General features: G+C 40.9%; 1 protein-coding gene across 1 annotated transcript in view; it reads right to left on the reverse strand.

The window, feature by feature from the left end:
- The window catches only part of ror1 (receptor tyrosine kinase-like orphan receptor 1), a 129,753-nt gene that overhangs the window by 16,981 nt on the left and 91,568 nt on the right, over positions 1-21,204 (reverse strand). Inside the window, exons 3-4 of the mRNA XM_005944251.2 lie at positions 20,620-20,910; positions 20,327-20,366 (exon numbers count right to left, since the gene is read on the reverse strand). Coding sequence (XP_005944313.1) covers positions 20,327-20,366; positions 20,620-20,910 — 331 coding nt within the window. The remainder of the gene's footprint in view (positions 1-20,326; positions 20,367-20,619; positions 20,911-21,204) is intronic.

The raw sequence follows: 21,204 nt of genomic DNA on the forward strand, positions 1-21,204 counted from the left end.
ACACACACACACACACACGACTACCAGGGCAGCGGTCTGCATACTCAGAGATAGGGTAACTTTACAACTTAATGCAGGTTTAAACAGATTTTATCCCCAGAATATGTAATTTCCTACTAAAATATGCAGTAATAATGACTTCATGTTGCGGTGGGCCTGCAGAGGGCTTAGCACCCCTTCAACAAGCCGCAAATGCACAAACTGATACTCCTTTGGATGTTTTTCACCCTTTTGGGGAAGAGCCGCCTGTGTTTAGGTGAAAGCAAAAAAGGGAGTGTCTGGTAATTGTAAGCAGTAATAATTGAATAATTTGAGAGACTTATAATTGGTTAGGTTCCTGCCATTTTTGAACGTAATGAAGCGGAACATAAAAAAAGGTAGCTCTGGCATGAGAAAACATACACAAACGGGATAAAGAGCAAGGGCTGGAGTGTGTCCAGGCAACCCAGAGGTTAGTTTGGTTGTGCGTCACAGAGAACGGTGGACACAAACATCCACACTAGCATGAAGCCACACACAGACAAGCAAATGACAAGGGAGAGGAGACGATCCACCGCAGTGCAGCCAGATCCCCGCAGGCAAATTATAACTACTGCAAGTCAGAACGCCCTAAACCAAAGCGGCTCAGCTTGAATCCCAAGTCGCCCTCACTGGGCTTCCTGTATTTTAGCTTCTTTCACTGGTTTCCAAATCAACGTAGCTTCCAAGACCATGTCTAAGAAGATGATTAAAGCATCTCGTCTGGTAGGGAAGGAATGGATAACAGCATGTTCGAAGAGCGATAGACACATCTACGAAAACCTAATCACTGTGAGACATCTGAGGTTTTCCGAAAACCTCTCTCGGTGTTTTCGTGTCCATTTATTTTCTCATGTGTTTGTGTGTGTCAGTGTAAGCTATCACAAGCAGGGGAAAGCCAAGTGCGGTTGCTATTTGTGTAAACAGTGAATAACTGTTCAGGCCTTTGATTTTACACACTAACGCCACGGGCCCTCTGTATAATGTTTTATAACAGTTAATTACAAAGGGAGCCTTCTCCGTTCCAGACTCGATCTATAATCCAGATATAAACAGAAAGACGAGCCTCACCACAGAGCCTAAACAAGGTGCTGAAGACACTGATGCATTGTCCAATTACATTTTTTCCGACCTCATTATTTATTCAGGGAAGTGCTTGCTGAGCAGCCATGGTCTATTTCCACCCAACACCCAGGTTAACATCCACAGCATTAAATAGAGACTAGTATTTACCACACCTGTGTGGTAAATACATTTGCACAATAGGTGTAGAAAAGATATAGAGTTCAACTCATGCGATTCATATGTGATTCAAATACTTATTTACTTTTTTCACGCTCTAAATAAATAAATAGGGAGATGGATATAAATGGAACATCTAGCTCATGTGAGCTACATGAAGCAACCCTGAATTGGACAAATGGAGGACATTGGATGGGTGGATGGTTGTTGAAGAATGGAAGTACAAAAACACCTACGTACATGTTGTTATTACCTGGTTGGACCCCATTATAACCGTCCTTTCAAAACAGCTTTAATTCTTGGTGGCACAGATTCAGCAAGGTGCTGAAAAAAATCCCCTGAGATTTTATCCACACTGGCGTGAGAGCATGAAGCAGTTGGTGCAGATTTTTCTCCCCTTCCACCGCATGCCAAATTGGACTGAGATCTGACAGTGTTGTGTGTCAAAATCCCAGTATATCAGCAGTTTCAGCACATCTAGCACCAACAACCATGCCACAAGTCTTCGTTCAGCTTTCTTTTCCATTCCGATGCTTGGTTTGAATTTCTGCAGCTCATCTTGACCACGTCTGCATGGCTAAAGGGTTACTGTCATGTCATTAGCTGATTAGTTATTTGTTAATGACCGGTTGAGCAAGTGTACCTAATAAAGTGGGAGGAGAGTTTTTTATAAATTTGAAAGCATCCAATAAGAGAACAAGACTGATCCTATCCATACTAACTATTTTGGCCCTGTTATAAAAACAAAGCTAACACTGCTTTATGTTTTCAGGACGTCTCACTCGAAATCCCAAATGTAAATCCACACGGTGGTGCTAGGAGATTGTCAAATACATAAGGTAACATAATCCAACATCTGCATATTATTGCATGGTAATCCATCTAATAGGTGTTGAGATGTTTTAATTTGAACCAATGTGGTAAACCATCCCTCAGACTCAAACAGCAGCTCTGGAGTCATTCTGTAAACTAAAATTAGGATTACAAGGAAAAGAACATGGACATATTTACAATATTGTGTCTTGAGCCACTTCAAATTTCTTTATGTTTTGCTAGCAAAATTGGAAATAGGTGCAGGGATATATTAAAACATGTGCAAGCCTACATGGAAATAAAGTATAGAAAGCAAAAACAGAGTTTGTACAACTGTAGTGTGAGTCTTTATTTTTCATCACTGCCTGAATTCCCTTTGGCATCTTTCTTATAATTTCTTTAAGTAGTCTTCAGGAATAGTTTTCCTTGAAGGCCATTTAAGCTTTTTGTTTGATGTTGCTTCAACTAAATAAATGGGAACAATTGCTACAGGCTGCTAGCCCAAAGTTGCAATTTCAAATTGGTACCTTGCGAAGTTTTCGATTATGTTTTGACACAATACTGATTCATCATTTGAGTAAGGTGCCTTTTTATGCTTGAACAAGCCATAGGTCAGCAGTCAGTTGCTTGAACTGGTCAGGTGCACGGACTACACTGTGAAAAAGCAGCCAATGTCCAAACAACTGTGAAAAAGCACCGAGAATCGTTGTTCAAGACCATTTTAATAAACATCACAAGAAAGTCTGGCTCCTAGAAGCAAATTCTAAAGAAATTAGGAGTGGCTCAAAACCTTTGCACTGTACATTTTCAGTTTTTCACACACGTGCTTGGACAATGAAACATATAAACCACAAACTGATGATAGGATGGAGTGGGCTCGTTTTGATGTCTTCTCTCTGATCTCTTGACTAATACTGTGTCAGAACATCAGTACAATGACACAGACACGTTCCGGGATTTAAGGCCTGTGGTTTAACACAAACATAGAATTATCAGGAAAGGGAGAGTTTTCAGTTAAGGAAGAATGTTAAAAAATGTTGAGTCAACTCTGAATATCTCTAATAAGTTGTTCAATCTGGATTTTTTAAACCATATTCATCAAAACGTCCAAAGTTCTCAGGATTTCCACAGATTCCGCAAACTCTCCCAATTCCACTTTCCAATGTGATGACTCGTCTTCACTCTTATCTGCTTTAACTTTTCCGTGACGATTTTTATTCATTAGTGGGACACATGGCAGTGAAGATAACTGTCCGACCAATGAACACAGAACATGAACACAGCTCAAAAAGGCTGTGACACGAATGAGCACACACTTTCTTTACTCCAGTATATGACAAGCGGCCTCGTCCTGGTCTCATTTGAGGATTAAACTTTGGTGTAGGGTTCTGATAATGAAAGAAACCTTTAAGCCTTGAGGATATAAGCTCGAGTGTTTCCCCATAAGAAGTCTGTGATGATGGGTTTGTGCTGAGTTGTGGGGTAAAGGGATGTGAATCTCAATGCTCTTTGTTGGAGCATGCTATGGAAAGGAAAGGATTTGAGGATGATGAGAAGGGGGAGGGAAATCCTGATGACACTTTAGATTTTAGGGTTTTGTTTCCATTAGCTGCTCTGGGTGCTGAGTGAAGAGGAGATGAGCTGCTAGCAACATGAGGTCACAGCTGTTGTATCCTGATTAGGGATGCCCCTAAACTAGTTTTTATTTAATCACTCTCATCCTGGTTTGACAGGAATAATAAATGCTTTGACAGAATCAGGAGGTCTAACATGACCAATAACTTTTTGCTGCTCTAAACCTGCAAATTTAACTAAAAGGATAATGTACCTTTTTGTTACCAACCCATTATACATATTATGTTGTATAAATTCATAATTGTCATGTAAAAAAAGCCAAAGTGCAATGATGTGCAAATCATCTAAAGAGAGTCAGAAAAGAAGGTGACTGGTTGGATATGCCCAGTAAAGCTCATGAGTTGTATTGTATCACTTGAATACAACTGTTTGCAAATTTATGTGTTAGACGCTATGTATGTTTGCAACAGATTAAAGATGCCCAACAACAAATCAGACGGCACTTGTGCATCTGGAGATGCACAAGTGCATCTAAGTCTCCCTTTTTCAATTTGTCTGTGCAGCAGGTGAAATCTACACGCATTCGTCAGCATGTTGGGCTCTCTCCATTGGTGTGCACTCGTGATTTCATTATCACAGTAGGGCTGTGTAATGATCTCTTACTGACAGGGAGCCAAAATGGCCACCAGAGGCTGAGGCTGACTGGGATCTGTGGCTGCCAGTGGCCCGTGACCACACTGGGAATGAACAGCAAGTGAGGGCAAACTGAGGCACTGCATCAGGATACAATGGAGAAAGAAGGCCCTCTTGGTCATCATGTTACTGCTGCTCGCTGACTGCAACAATAGAGGCTTCTGTCAGAGAGAAGGAAACTAACAGAGTGCTAAGAGAAGAAGGATGTAAGAACAAACATGAGGGATTAATTTGAGCTGGTGTGCATTTTTTTAAAAAAGAGAAAAAAAATAAGGAGGCTTCTCTGAAAACAAAATCAAAATCACAGTTTTTTTCCATCCAGCATAGCAAAACTTTGGTAGTATGGTCGAAACTGCCTGAATGCTAAGCTTGATTAATATAGCCATCAGTATGAGGGTTTATTGGGTGCCAAAACCATGAATGAAGCTTTATAATACTAGGAGGAAGAAGGTTTCTTCTTCTGTGGTTTTGTATCACAGTATTAATATAAACAGTAACGGGGTAAACAGTACAAATGGGGAATTCAGTGTCTGCCGTTTACAGATGATCCAGCTGTTATTTTACTGCCTGCCTGGCTACCCACTCAGTCTGGTATCATTTAAATAAATGGGGAGGCTGCACTTTTAAGCACACAGACAGTGGGTCTAAGGCAAAGTGTATAAAACATGGATGTGTCACTGGTTTGGTTTGTGGACTACTGTTTTGGAGCCTCTATGGCCCCTTTTAAGAGACAAGTAACCAAACACTGGAGTGACCATTTAAGCTGTGAGCTAATGCTAGCTTGGTTAAACAGGATGATGCAGTGGAAACCAGCTAATTATGTGCTAATATATAAAAAAAATCTCTCTCTCTAGATATTTATCTCACTGCGACTGTAACCAGGGTTTAGACATTAGAATTCTCTCCTAATGAGTCATATTTAGGGTGTAGCATCTGTGCTCCACTGACTAGCAGAAAAGGCTACACTTCTGAAGAGACCAGGTGCCAAAGAATCAAAACCAGACATTTTGGAAAACTGTGAACCACTTCACTTTAAAAAAATTTCCTCTTTTACAAGAGCAACTTTGTATCAATAAATATGGAAGAAGAGTGTTGTTTACATAAAACAATGAAATAAGACAACAAAATAGAGAATTATTCCGAAACAAAGTTACTCAATGGCTTTGACCCTTTGAATATTTTTACTCTGGCTTCATTTTTCAGTCTCATTGCTTATCACTTGGTCTGAACATAGTCTACAATCACAGTCTTTGTTTCTCTGCTAATGCCAAATATAGAATTCTTGCACATACTTCAACTGATTTTTACTGAAAAGCCAGTGCAGTGATTAGTGACTTTGAAAAATAAAAGCTAAAGCTTTCATTAAGCTGTCTGTTTGAATAACTCTTGAATTGAGATAAAACCTAGAAAATTATTTTTGTAAAACACTTCACTGAATGCAACTTAGATACTTATCTTATCTATAATAACGCAAAAATGACTCCCAGATATAGATGCTGGTGTTGCACTGCGCTCTGCTATAAGACCCAGAAAAGTTTAATACAAGAGTTCAACATGCAGGAAAAGAACCAACATCAATCCCATCACTCCTCACAAAACTCCTGACCTGGTGACATCACTTTCCCAGAGGGCAGACGGGACTCAGAGGTCCTGGAGGATGGAGGGTTTGGGCAGTGAAGGTGTCAATCTGTCTGTCAATTAGGAGTATAGGAGGCAATATGTCTGCTTAAGCCTGACATAAACCCAGTGGTTTTTCGGCAGACGCATACATACAAACAAACAGAGCTCAGGGGTCACAGAGTCGAATTTGCTGCCTGAGGAGGAGAGGGCTGGAGGGTTTTCGCTTGAATAGCCACATGAATGCCTTAGCAAAAACTATAACCCAAAGCAAAGGAAAGTAAAGGAAAAAGTGTAATGAAGAACATTAAAAGGAGGGTCAAAGATTAATAAAATATAAAATACAAAGAACCTGGCAGCTCTGATATCTGAAAAATAGAAATGTTGATAATTTTCAGAACATCTAAAGTCGTTTAAGCAGGAAGGACCAGCAAAATGGGAAAACAGCCTTATAATGTTTGACTTCCATGTAACAAAAAATTAGGGCTCTGAATTCCAAACTGTCAGTCGAGTATAACAAATACATCAGTTCGTAATTTATTTTCGTAAGAGGTCTTCTCCCCCCGGAGAGCTATTACAAATTTTATTCTTGTTTTCCATATCTCTGTTGCAAATAGATTCCTGACTTTATCTTTTTTCTTAATAGCATTCCTTGAATTGACTCCAGGCTGCCAGCAAACATCCGTGTGGAAACAATAATGACGAGAGAAGAAAGGAAAGCAGAAAATAAAGAAGAGTGAAACAAGACTGCCAGGAGCAAACCTGCTTCTACCCCCCGACACACACACACACACACACACACACACACACACACACACACACACACACACACACACACACACAGATATATACACACACACTTTTGTGCATGATTTACGACAGCTTATAGCCTAGATCACAGATCCCAATCTGAACACACAGAGACAGACACTTAAAAAAGACAGGAGGACACATGTTTTGGCTAACTGGCTACTGACGGTGCTTAAGGAACAAGAATGTGCATGTTTGAACACAAGCACGGCTTCCTGAGGAAACTGAAATAATCCTTGATGAGAGCGAGTAAGAATCACAAAAGACACGGAGAAAGGTAACACTGTTGTGAAGCTCATAAATAATCCGTCTTTAAACACACTGGGGACTGTATGACAGAGAAAACACACAAAAAGACTTATGTTCAGTTTAAGGACATCCACCTTAAACGACATTCCTGTAACTAAACAAAGCTTCTAATGAGCTGCTGACAGTATGTTCTGTATGCCTTTGTCCACTGGATACATTTTCTGCAATTCCCACGGAAAAAAAAGCATTACAAATGATAATACACTTTATTTATATAGCACCTTTAAAAGCAGTTTACAAAGTGATTTGCCAAAAGTGCAAAGCACTTTAGAAAAGTAGAAAGGTTTCAGGTGAAAAGGAAGGTGAAACTTAAAATTATATCTACTGCAATGTAAAAAAAACCCAAACAAACCCTAACATCATTAACCCTTTCAAAATTCGCACTAGCGAAATGAAAATGTCAGGGAGCTATACCTGAGCCTGTGACTTTAAACACTGTTCTGGGGGTTTGAAAGATTGACTAAGAAATACATTTGAGAAAAGGGATACTCTTCAACAGATGTCATAAAATACATGTAGATTTTTTCTTTCTTTTCTTTTACAGCCTCTTTTTAATTTACTGCTGGATATATTCAGTCCGGGTGCGATGTTGAATTTGGCTCTTTGTCCTTGTAGGAGGTGATAGAGTGAACAAAGGTGCAGCATGTTTGATTAACAATGAAGACCAGATCCTCTGTGCTAAAGTTTGCCGTAAGAGCAGTTAAAAGGAAACAACAGTAAAAAGTGTCAGAAATCAATATGCAAAATCACTGAAAATATATCTTTGGTTCACTTTATAAATTTCTTTTTAGGATGAATGAACAATTATTATCCAATGTGATCAGGTGGAAACCCCTTTCCTTTGCTATACACATCAGTCGTGTTGCTGTTTCTCGACACATTTTACATTCAGAGTATCCAGGCATTTTGTCTGGAGTTCCTGGGAACTACAGGCAAGTAGTAATATGTTGATGAAACTGAAGCACACAAACAAACTTAAGGAATGTGAGTACAAGAGAAAATATTTATTGGAATGCTCCAGAAATCACTGGCAGCTATAATAGTACAATATTCACCTGCTGTGTGACAACCGGTGTAACGCACAAATCTTGACACGGACTTACAGGCATACTCAAAAATGGTTTTGCTGAAGGTATTTTAAGGGATATGACTTGTCTTCAAGGTCCAACCTTCCAATAATAAGATAAGTTAAGGCTCCTGCACTCGTGGAAACAAACACAACTATTCATTTGGTGAAAGCGCCAGGCAAACCCTCTCACAGCTGTCGTATATATTTACAATGTGCTTGATATATGTGTACGTATGTGCAACTTTGTGTATGTTCACAGAACCTTTTTGTGATGGAGGAAACATTATAGTATTTCAACAAACCAAAAGGTTTCTGTGCATGCACGAACCTCGCCGACTCACACGAACTGCTTATCAGCCGAAGCTGCATTATAACAAAGTCAAAGTCCCTCTAGAAGCAAGCCAGCGCAAAACACCACTAGACACATATTTGGGGAGTTATTCTGAAGCATTAGCTAAATTAACTTTAATTTGATTGTTTACTTAGACATGGAAATGGCATGTATGGAATCAGAGGTCAAATCAGATGAAAACTGTTTAAAGTGTTTGCTGGCTTGGCTGCAAAAACAACCCTCCTTGCTGTTTGGGGATTTCCCCATCAATTTAAAATAGGAATTCTTTGAGTTCTGTGTTTATACCAAGAGACATGAAGTCAAAATGATCTCCTAATAGCAAATAATTTCACTTTAGCTCTTATTGAGGCGGTCGAATCCTCAAGATTTTCTGATTAACAAATGCAACTTTTTTTTAGATTCTAACATTTTATAAAAAAAATGGATATCCTGATATATCTCTGCTTTTCCACATAGTACTACATGGTGTATATAAAAAAATCACTTAACACACTTAAAATAAATGTATTGAGTGGGTTAACTTTTAGAGGCTTTGTTTATTTTTATTTTTTTGGACTGACGATGATGTGAAAGTGTCAAAGTGTATCGTTAGAATGTATCAAAGTGCTACAGAAAGCATTATCAGTGGTCAGACAAAGCAATGGCTATGGGGAAGGGTGAAATCAAAAAGGTATGCGATCCCAGCTGTAATGCATTTGGCAAATTCATTTGTGACTCATAAGACTCAGTTATGAACATGGGTGTCTGTGTGTCATTTTTCACCACACAGACTAAGAGTTTTCATGCTAAGACTGGGTCAGCAGCATTTTATAAAGCCCACTTTAAAATTGCTAAAGTGCAGGAGCAGTGTAAACTCTAGGCATACAATATATCTCTTACAGTCTTTACAAAAACAGAGCTGAACCCAGGCTGGAAAAAGAAACATAATTTAATCAGTTTTGTCACCAGGCTCCAGCAGCCCAAATTTGCTCATACTTGACTTCACCCTATCCTGGCCCACCTAAGATGAGTTTGACATCATTTCACAGCAGTGAATGAATCTGATCAAAACAGAAAAACATACTAATAATCTGAGCTCTCTGCCTCACACTGACACTAATAAAACTGTAGAATTGGTCCAGTGAGGTTGCGTTCATCTAGCTTTTCAAGAAAATCCAGAAAAGGAGACTTTATCAAAACCCTGAATGGCCTTTGGTCACATGCATGCAATTTGGTGGGCGCCAGGACTAATAAATGCTAAACTGATTGATAAACTGACCTGAACTGATGGAAGATAATAACACTCTCAGCGCAAACTGCATTGATCACATTAAGTGCTGCATGCCATCTGGCTTTCGCTGGCAGGACAGCGATCTAAACTGCTAACAAAAGCTTCTATATAACCTCTAAATAGACACAATGTACACTGTGCCCATTTGTTTCTCTCACACACCACCAAGGGCAAAGAAAGAGCACTTTCTCTGCATACAGTTCCCTTTTTTTCCTGTGCAAAAGTGTATATGTGTGTGTGTGTGTGTTCATGGGAGGTTTAGGGCAGAGTTCAGGGAAAACCCAAATACCCTGTGTAGACCTTCTAACCCTCAGGGAGAAACTGTGATTCACAAAAACACACACACACACACACACACACACACACACACACACACACACACACACACACACACACACACACCTTAAAACACAGACTTTACCAGATCTGACCTTGACCAGACCTGCCAACGAGATCACCAACACACATACACAAAGAAACCTGGGAAACAGGAAGTCGGCCTTGTCCAAGCATGTGTGCGAAAGCTCCGTTAATAAAGAGTGGTGTATGAAAACTCATGTGTGTAAAGACAGACGTGTGTCGCGTCTAATGCCTAATAATGTAAATTGCTTTAATGGCTAAGGCCGTCTACAATTTATGCCCCCCCCCTCCGTGTGTGTGTTGGGCAGCATTTAGGTGGGGCTTGTGGGAGGGAGGCTGTGGTGGGATCTCTGATTTCAAACAGCCGCTGGTGCTCTGGGACCAGGGCATGTCAAAAGGGCCCGTCCCCGATGAGTCATATTAGGGCCCTGATCCCCAATCAATCAGCACCACGCTAAAAAGAATCCCAAACAAGACGGCAATTAAGCCCCGCCGAGGACTTAACTAAACACGTGAGAGAGATAGGCTTTGTAAGAGCAACTCTGTGGGCACTTCTTTGACTCAGTTTGTGAGTGTGCATTTTTTGCACGCCTACTTGTGGGGAAAAAGGCCCCAATCTATGCAAAGTACAGAGGTTCAAAATGTCCCTGCAGAACAACCTTTGTTTTTCAAAGTGGAACAGTAAACACACTCATATTTGAACACGAAGCATCAGAGCGCCTACTGATTATGTTTTGACGACTAGACTAGAAGCTGAGTCTGATATGCAAATGCAGGTAAAAAGGAGACCTTTAATATGCTATAACTTGCTTTTTCACCTGGTGAGGTGACCACTGAACCTTTAACTATAATGCCCTTTTTTGAAAATTTCACCAGTGAACTATTTGATACACACACCAGCTTATTTTAATAGGGTCAGGCTGGAGGATTTGACTGGCTTTCATTGAATGACCCAAACATGGACAGAATACCTTTTTATAAATTTCGCCAAGAAAGTTTCCCCGCTTCATGTTCCACGTTTTGCAGATGAACATAAGCAAATAGGGGACTGTCCACCAGCTACTGCTCTTACCCCAATTAAACTGCAAGCAGGTTGAGAAAACTCACAGAGCCATTTGCGTGCAAGTCCGAATGGCAAGAAAAAAGACTTTCAGTGTGACAGATGTGTTCCCCCTACTCCTAAAATTAAAAGAGAGAGAAGAGCCCCATGTGTTAGTCTGAAGCGCTGAAGAAAATCAGCATGTGGTCGAGAAGAAATGCATCCAAAAATTGAGAGGGCCTGTCATCCCCTCAGTCTGAATGGGTGCGATGCTTGTGGTGTAGAGCAAATCATAATCAGTCCTGGCCAGCATCAGAGAACCGCAGCCGTGTTGACACTGGCACCGAGGTGCGAAGAAGTGAAACCAAAATCCAGGGTTTCTCAATACAGCACACAAGTTCACAGTCTCAGTAAGAGTCTATTGTGACCAAAAACAGCACATGCACTATGCTGCGGGCTGGGGGGTTTAATGGGCGAGTGGTTTTGAAATGGCGGGCCTGCATATCTCTCTGAACTAACAGGACACTTTTTTGCGCCTCGTTTCAGAGTTAGCATGCATTTGGGGTTTTGTTAATATCAAATAAGGCAACTGGTTAGCCAAACAGCATGTTCACCTTCTGCCTGAAGTTAAGAAATAACGTTTGTATGCTGAATGCGACTCTATCGCCAGGGGTTGCTAGCATAATGACATAAATAAAGGAAGCAGCTACCTCGGCTTTGTCCAACACCACAGATTCACATTTTATATGTTGATTGTGTTATCTGTAAAACTGCTAAAGTGATTAAAAAAAACAAAAAACCCAGATTGTAGGGTTGCAGGAGGTTATGTGTGGTGCTTTTTGGGAGTCCTGAAGGCAGTTGATGCATTTCAGTGTTTTCAATGGACTAAACAAACAGTTTGGATTTTGTTTACTTTGGACAGCAGCAGGCTGGCTCATTCCCTGTTCTCAGTTTTGATGCTAAGCTATGTTAACCAGCTGGTGCAGATTCACATTCATCAGGCTGGTCTACTCATTGTAAGGCACCTTAGTAGCTGTGCAATAACAAGAGAGAGTTTTAAGGAAACTTGCCATATGTGGAAAAATTTAATTACCCAGAGTTTCACTGGAAGGCAGCAGATAAAATGTGAATGCACCACATAAAACACTGCAGTCAGTGTAAAAAAAAGAAGAAGCTAGTAACCACAAAGACAATAGGTGAGCCTAAACTCAAAAGAAATGCTTACTGAGAAGATAACACCCTACAGAAACGGCCCTATACTGATTAAACTATGTGACTGCGGTCTCTTGTTGCCTAAGAGCTGGAAGATCTTGAGAGGGAAATACAAGATACAGCCTTGAGCTGAAAATCTGTAATAGATTCCCTAAACAATTATTCAATTTAAAAGCTTAATTGTGGTTTAATTTTGCATGCTTTGCTGATCGTTGCCAGATTAAAAAACCCTTGACGGCATCGCTTTATCCTCCCCCCTGCTTGCAGAACACACCTAGAAGGCAGTGCCGTACATCAAGTGTGCAATTACAAGCCGTATTAATAAATCGGTGCCAATTACACAGATATTGCAAGCACAAACATTTCATAACAGCTGCTCTACATGAGGAAGAAAAGACTTTTCAGGGTCTCAATCAGTCTGTTTTGATTACTGCAGGCGCACGAGCCTCGTCAAGCTACAGCGTCAACTTTGTGTGGCATCTTCAAGTCATTACACGTTATGAAAACGACTTCCTCAAACTAATTTGTCAATCAGCCCCAGCACCGTGCAGGGCGGGACACACACACGCCACGGTCCCGTCTATACAAAGTCAAATTGCGCCTGGATTTTTATTTTTTTTTAACCCTTTGATGCTTTGAGTGTACAACAGGATTGCCAGCAGGCTAAAAGGCGGAGCACGCCTCCGGGCCGTTGTCTCCTCAGCTCCAAGGTCGATTTAATCTAGTGTGTTGACAGCTGGCTAATTACAGAGCCTTATACAGTGTGTTGGTTGGTTTCTTGCCACACAGCCACATGCACACTGAGATACAGAGGACATATGTATATACACACATACACACACACACACATACAGGAAAAGTTAAGACTGAATGTGCATTTACACTATATTACAGTTAAACACACCTGATTGGAGCAATCACCTCAAGTCATCAAGTTACATGTAAACGAGAGATCGACCGGAAAATTAATCGCAAGCTTATAAAAAGTAAATAAAGATATTACACACACACACACATATATACACACTCACTACAACAGAAATTTTGATACAATAAAGACTTTCAGCTCTTGATGGACACTAATGATGAGTAAACCAGCACAGCGCGTCCTTCATCGAGCGCATTCAACCGTTCACTTCCTAAAAAGGGGGATACGTCGAAGCGAGTGAAAGGAAGATTAAGTGTAAGCAATGAGCAGAAAGGTTAGAGCTCTGACCAAATAAAACAAAGGAGCCAGAGAAAACAGAGCTGAGAGAACCTGTTCTCTGTTAAACCTGCCTCTCTTTTATTCTTCGGCACAGAGTGGACTGAGGAGAAAGGAGGCACAGGAGAGGGAAAGGAGGAAATAAGAAAAAAAGAAAACAGCCATTTTTGTGATTTTCTTAACTTTTTTTTTTTTCTTTACCAGCGCCGAGAGAAAAGCAGCGGGGGAAAGTTTTGCGAAATTTAAACAGCCTCGACAGCCGGGGTGCGGTGTTATTAATCTTTTCAAACAGCGAGAAAACCCCTGTATTATAAACACAGACAGAGACTCTGGGATCGGCGGCTGTGTTACGTAAAGTGTGTTTATTGCTTCTGTCAGATTAAAACTGTGTATATCCAGTAAGTCAACATCTTTATTTTGAGGGGGGGGGAAACATATATAAGCTGCTGTTTCTGAAAATCTGAAAAGGAACTAGGAAATAACCTGTAATCTGTAGGAAGATGGAAAACACATCCCAGCAGACACAAAAGACCACCGGCATTTAACTTACGTTAGTTGTGTTTCTTGTCATCTAGTAAACGTATGATCAATATTAATATGGCTTTGCTTTTGGTCTCCACCAGTATTGAGGAAAAATATCTGGTCTGCTGGTTGCTAATCACACCTGTGTGCCTTTCACTTCCATGCAGAAACTGTATTGTGGGTTTTGGGTCAAAGCTCTGCAGAACTAAAAGGAAATGTAGAGTTGGGTGATACCTCTGTGGGTTTGGCACCAACACAAAAATCTTTCAGGTTTTATATTTTACAGCTGCTTTAACCATATGAATGATGCAAACTTCCAAGTCATGCATTCAGTGCCTCCCTTTAGTGTTTTAACATTATAATTCAAGTTAAAAAAAAAGGCATTTAAAGATCAGGTTCAGCCTAATGTGAGTCTCGTTCGAATGCAGACAGAAAAAGAGAGTAAATAACTGCATCTTCCACTGTTTTAGGCAGCTTTATCGCAGCGTGGGGACTTTAGATGCTAGCTTTTTCTGGGAGTATTTAACTGCCTCTGATGTGAGCTTACATCGGAATCTCACGCTGGCTCACGCGGCTAATCACACCTGAGCGCCCCCGACCCCGACTGGACTCCGGCATCAAAGAAAAACATGCAACTCCCAAATGTTAATGGTGCCATCATCCTCCTACTCTGCTAACAGTATTTGTCTTTCACTCCCTTCACCCCACTCGCCGTGCATAGGCAGAAAAAAAGGGAATGAATAAAGTTGGGGCGCTCTAATTTTGGCAGGCGAGACTTTTCCCCCCTCTCCCTGTGTTTGTGCAGGCTCTGTGAAAACATCTCCAAGGTGGAGAGAAGATGGAGGAGAATGTCAAGCAGGAGCCCTGACACAGTAATCTGCTTCTTAATTATGGTAACTGCTGATATAATAGTGGACTGTGGACTGAATCAGCGCTTTAGATTTGATGCGAGTCAAAAGTAACTCACAGCAATTAGGCGTTGAACCTTAACTTGGACAGATAACAGGTGGACCTGAAGGCACATTTTCAGATATTAGAGGAAAATACACCATGCATGGCTGTAAATATAAAGCTACAATGTTTGTACAAGTGAAATGGCTTCGATCAAAGGCTGGAAACACGGACATAGGAAGCCTCAAAAATAACACTTTCAGCTTATCACTATAAAACAATTAAAAATACAGTTCATATTGTGTGTTGCAATTTTATTGTTGGACAATAGCAAAGGATTTCTGGTCTGCACTCGGACAAGTTAGGCCCACACTTGTCTGTTGCAACCACAGGAGTCGCCCCCTGCTGGCCACCTGCACTGGCTGCACTGGCTGCAAGCTACGTCGCGTTTTACATCTAATTTCTAAAATTTAGAGCAGCGGCGTTTGCTTGCTTCGCTGGTGTATGAAAACACAACTGATTCGTGCAACATATCCATCACATAAGACAAAATAACATTACAGGCACTACCAATGAACACTAATTTACAGTAAGTTAATATTAAAAATGTACATATACACTGTGGTGGGGTGTGGTACGTGGCTCAGCTGTAGGGGAGGGGTGGTGTCAGGGGAAGGCTGACTGACACAGCTGATTTTCATGGTATAAATATGCCTTCCCTATTTGAGTGGGATGCCGGGACCTGACAGGAGAGCTGTGTGTACTACACTGGAGAGAGGCGGCTGTAAAGCTGCCTAACCGGAGTGGCTGCAAAGCAGTGTGCCGTGGGTCATCATGTACACATAACTCATCTCATCCAACTCTTAGCAAAAGTATCCTAAAATGACAAAATTTGCGATTAAGAGGGTTGCAATACTGGCATAATGTTTCGGCTGTAACCTGAAAATTAAAACAATTTTCAGGTTTCCACTGTTCCATACCTGGAACAACAGAAACAGAAAGAATAAGTAAACAGACATGCCACGCAGAGCCACATATCCATATTTAATTACTGACCATCTATTGGTGCTGCTCATTTTTAGCTGTTGGCATCTGGAAAGACAGAAGCCCTGAAATATCTTCATTTCACCAAACCTTTAACATTCCAAAATGCCATGCTTTAAACTTTAAGATGTCTCTTTCCATCTCTCAATCATCTACGTGTCTTTCCCCCCCTAATTTCAGACCTGCTTTACTGCACTTCCTTCCTCTGGTCTCAGGCAGCTCCATTCAACACAAACTGCTTGGATTGTGAGCTGAAACCTTGAGGCTCTCCGCACTAAAAACCAAACCCTCGGGACACACACTGTAATCCTTTGCACACCACAGAGTGTATACTTTTTAGTTCGGCTCAGAAGGGATGGAGCCCAGGCTGAAGCAAAGGCAGCACAGAGGACCTGAAGTTTGCGTTCAGGTTCAACAAGGTGGGTGGCGAGAAATTTTCCCCAAAATTTATGAGCAATACTTGCGGATAATTCTTCCCTACAACACCGCTGTCACTTTCAGCTTCTTGGGAGCAGGAGGTGAAAGAAAGAAAAAAAAACAGTGCAGGGTAAATGAATACAACTCACACAAACTGACAAGCTTCTAAACCAGATGTCTTTCAGAAAACTCTAAAGGAGCAGACGTTTTGATTGTTGAACAGCTGTGGTATGAGGTAAGTGGCCAAAGGTCACCAAGTGTCATCATTAGGTGAACTTGTCTTCTTGATGGCTGCCACCCTAACTTTACAGCTAATAAGCTGGCCGTGACACTAATGATGAGCAGCAGCCCGCCGCCACCGCACCTCCACTGTTGTCAAAGGAGGCACCTGTCTATTTAAATGAAGGCTGTAATGACTGTAATGACTCGAGCTCGCGCTGCTTCCGCTTGACTGCAACCCTTTCCTTTAAAAGTCGACAGAAAAGAAAACAAGGTGAGGAGAAGGTAATTTCTTCCACACCCATGGCGTACAATGTGTCTAGTTTGTTGAAGAGCTAACTCGATGAGCTATTCAAGGCTCAGGCTGATCACTGTGTTCTGCTGGATCAAAGTTTTCTTTGTGCCAACTTTTATCACTAGTATAAAGCCTTTGAAAGCAGTTTATAAACGTTAACAAACGTTACCATAAAATGATGTGTGACTATGATGCAAGAGCAGAAACCTCATGGTTTAAAATGATACTTTGACAATGAAAATAAATCTTTTATAGATAGCATATGGGTGTATTTTAACTAGAATGCTTGAGAATTGTGGTTTTGTGTGACAACTGGAATGTTTGGCACTGTCCCAGTTATAATAACATACACTTGTTCAAGTGCTAGTTTCAAACCAAGCATCCAAAAAGGGAAGAACGGTGACTTGAACGTGGCATGATTGAAAGAGTTGATCAGCTGGTGTTTTTGCATGCAACCATCTCTAGGGTTTACAGAGAACGGTCTGAAAATGACACACAAAAAAAGAAAATGCCTTATTGGTGTTAGAGGGCAGTGGAGAATGAGCTAATGGGAAGGGAGAAGTAACACAAATAAGAAAAGATACTTACTTTGTGACTATAAGGTGACAATCAACCGACAACAAGGAATAAAAGTAGGTTTTAAAAAATAAAAAGAACTATTTAAACGAAACACCTGTTATACCCAAGATATGCAGAAGAGCATCTCTGATCACACAACACAAACATTGAAGGGCTACAGCAGCAGAAGACCACAAAAGGTGCCACTGCTGTCAGCTAAAATCACAACTCACCAAAATGGGATGACAGGAGATTGGAAAAATGTTCGAAGGTCTGACGAGTTGCAATTTCTAACTACAACGCTCACACTGCATGGTCAGAATTTTCTATCCTTCCTTGTACTAATTGTTCAAACTGCTGGTGGTGTTTTGGTTTTTCTTGGCAAAAATTGGGTACCTTACCACCAATTAAGTATTGTTTAAATATCTCAGCCTGCCTTAGTTTTCCCCTCATAGCATAGTTTTAGGAAGGCCATGGAAACATTCCTCCTCCCATTTTTGTCCATATTGACGTGACAGCATCGTATAATCGACCATACTTTGCTCATTAAGAATTAAAGCAGTTCTGAAAGCAAAAGAGAGTCCGATCAAACTCTAGTAAGGTGTATCTAATGAAGTGGCTGGTGAGTGAATGTCAGTATGTAGCAGAAGGAGGCTAAAATCACTTCCTCCTACTTGAAATCTCATTCAATTTTCCATTTCAGTTTATTTCCAGCACGACCGTACTGCGAAGCCAAAAGTCTCTTTGAAATTTCTTCTTTTTATTGATGTTTCCCTTGAGAAAGTGCATTGTGATTCTTTTGTGAACCAACTGCATCATCTGTGAAAGCTGTAATTTGGCTGCACAGGAAGACACCAAAAAAACATGTAAACAAAAAGAAACGGCAGAAACAGATGTTTTAAGAGGGAGCGGGGCGCGTGTGCACGAGGCCGTGCATGAGGCCGCGCTCATGCCAGCGTGTGACTGGATATACTAAGTGTCTGACATGCGTTTTGTGCCAGCAGTTTTGATTCACAGGACGCCGCATGGAACATGGCAGCGAGCCTCGCCATAATGTCATTGGGGAAAATCATCCAGCTTCGTCTCTTTTGATCCTGCAAGAATCAAACGAACTGAAAAAAATTCATAGAGGTTTTATCCAATAACCGGGGAGACGTTAAAACAAAACGAAGGAAGCATGCCAGACACAAAGAAAATTTTGATTTGGGCAGCGTTAGAGTGCCAAGAACATGAAAATGTTTTATGGAACGTATTTTGATGCTGTCTAAAAGAATTTTGTAGAACTTGGTTTTTATTTGCCACTTAAGGCCTCCTTTAATTTTATTTGCATGTTCATATTAGAGGATTGGCATTGTGGGTGCGTTTGCTGCTGGTATCGAATTAGGTGACTTTAAAGTATCATTTAACAAAAACCACTTACAAAATATGCAAGTCTTTTTAGACAGCATTATTTAAGGGAGAGTTCAAGTAATCGACCAAGGTCACCAGAAGACAGAATTCATTCTCGCTTTATACTCCTGGATCTGCTCTTTTCTGAACTCAGCTGTTTCTGTCAAATTTTAAGGCCCACTTACAGGGCAGAATGACTGTAATCAGAAGTTAGTGAAGGTGGGCTCTGGTTATGCAGCTACCTTTGCAAACTATTCTAATAGTTGTCAAACACTATTGTTATTGATGTATATACTGAGGGGGGAGGTTGTCAAACTTCGTCTTTCTAACTTAATTATAGACTAGAAATCAGATCAATGCTTTCAATGCATTTTGTCTGTCAACACAAAAAAACAGCAAGTCCAATTTCATGAAACTGGTGGAGTGATGCACTGTGGGCATTCTGTTGTGGATCTGGATCATTTTTATTCGTTTTCCTCTAAAACTGAATGAATGGCACAGGTTTCGCATTTGTTAACATTATGAACCAAACCCTGTTTGCTCATTAAAGTTGTTGTGTGTGTAAGTGAAGTAACCCACTTTCTCCAATATGAGCATCAGTGTATTAGATGCTATATAGAGACAAAGCACTGTGTGCGTCAGTGTCTGCTTTGGGCCCCAAACTCTGCGTGTGTGTGTGTGTGTGTGTGTGTGTGTGTGGGTGTGTGTGTGTGTGTGTGTGTGTGTGTGTGTGTGTGTGTGTGTGTGTGACGGCCCAACAGTCCACATTCCAAACCGTGGACTGAAATATTCAAATATGGACCATGTGCGTGTCTACAGTTGGGTGGAAAAGCTTTCTAGAACAAGAGAGATCTGAGCTTTAAAGGCTCATATTAAATATTCATTTAGTTCCCCATGAGACCTGTACCAATAAAATGGAAAATTACAGACCAGGCCTTGTTATAAAGTGAGTGATTACTCAATGAATATGCTTTATAGGACGTCTTAGGGTAGCTCTTTGCAAACCAGCATTGTAGCTGTAGCTGGACAAACAAATCATCGCTGTGTTTTCCACTTTCAAAACTGCATGTGCAGACTTCAGTATGAAGTAGGAATGCTCCATACACTAATATGTGTCTTTAGTTAAAATAATTATCAGAGTAAATATTAAACAAAATTACAGTGTATATTATCTCTTTGGTTCATAAGTTTTACTAACCTAAACCGATGAGGTGCTTGTGACACATGCACGAGCAGGTCTTTCTTTAGTTTTAAAGTTCCAGTAATAATATGTAAAATGCAATTCTCTCATAATCTGCAATTTGTCTGTGGGATCTGCTCACAAACGAACTTATCTGAAGCTGTCCCTTGTATTGTGGTAATGAATAGACTGACAGAGAGAAAAATGGTTAGAGGAAAAGCGACTTACGTGGGCTCTTTTGGCAGAGACGTAGGGAGCGGATCTGGATCTGGAAAAGAAGACAAGGGGATTTTTTTACTACAGGATAAACAATATTGTTTCCAGATTTTTCTCTGTGCAAGCTGCCAGCTACAAGAAGAATCAGCTGAGATGAGTGCTGCTATGAGGAGCCAGATCTCTAGGAAAAGAAATAGAAATAGGTAGGGGGGAAATGGACGGCAGTAAGTTTTTAAAAGTTTGGCTGTTTTATCAGTTTGAGATGCACAGATGCTTAGATGCTACTGGTAACAAAGTCTTCTCACCGAACTTGACAAACAGCACGCCCGTAGTGGAAACAGAGCCCTGGATGTTGGTGGCCACACACTGGAAGTATCCCGTGTCAGTAGTGTCCAGGCTGCGAATGCGTAGGCGTGATCCAAACAGCGTGGACCTGTAGGAGACCCGCCGCGGCTCCTGTACCACAGGAGCGTCGTTCTTAAGCCAGCGCACAGTGGGTGGTGGGTTTCCGGAGACACGACACAAAAGCTCGGCCGTCTGGCCCACGGAGGTGGTTATGTTGTTCATGGGAGCGTCGAGGCGGATGAAGTGAGGTCCTGGTAGGCAGTGTAGGTAGGATAAAAGAAAAGAATACGAGAGAGAGAAAGAAGAGACAGATGGTGATCATGTGGAGGTGACTAGAAGAAAAATGCCCTTTGCATGCATTCTTTACAGATTATGAAATGTATGTATTTTCAACGTATTAATTTAGTTTTCTTTGTTCTTTTTAAATGTACTTAAAGATGTTTGTAGTGCTGTAAAAACAACTGCAAAGTGCAGGTTTTTGATTTTTTGCCCTGTTGAAGCCAAAGCCAATTTATTATACCTGATACACACACGCACACAAATAT

The sequence above is a fragment of the Haplochromis burtoni genome, unplaced genomic scaffold, assembly GCF_018398535.1.
Source record: "Haplochromis burtoni strain Fernald_Lab_line unplaced genomic scaffold, NCSU_Asbu1 Contig_398, whole genome shotgun sequence".
Taxonomy (NCBI): domain Eukaryota; kingdom Metazoa; phylum Chordata; class Actinopteri; order Cichliformes; family Cichlidae; genus Haplochromis; species Haplochromis burtoni.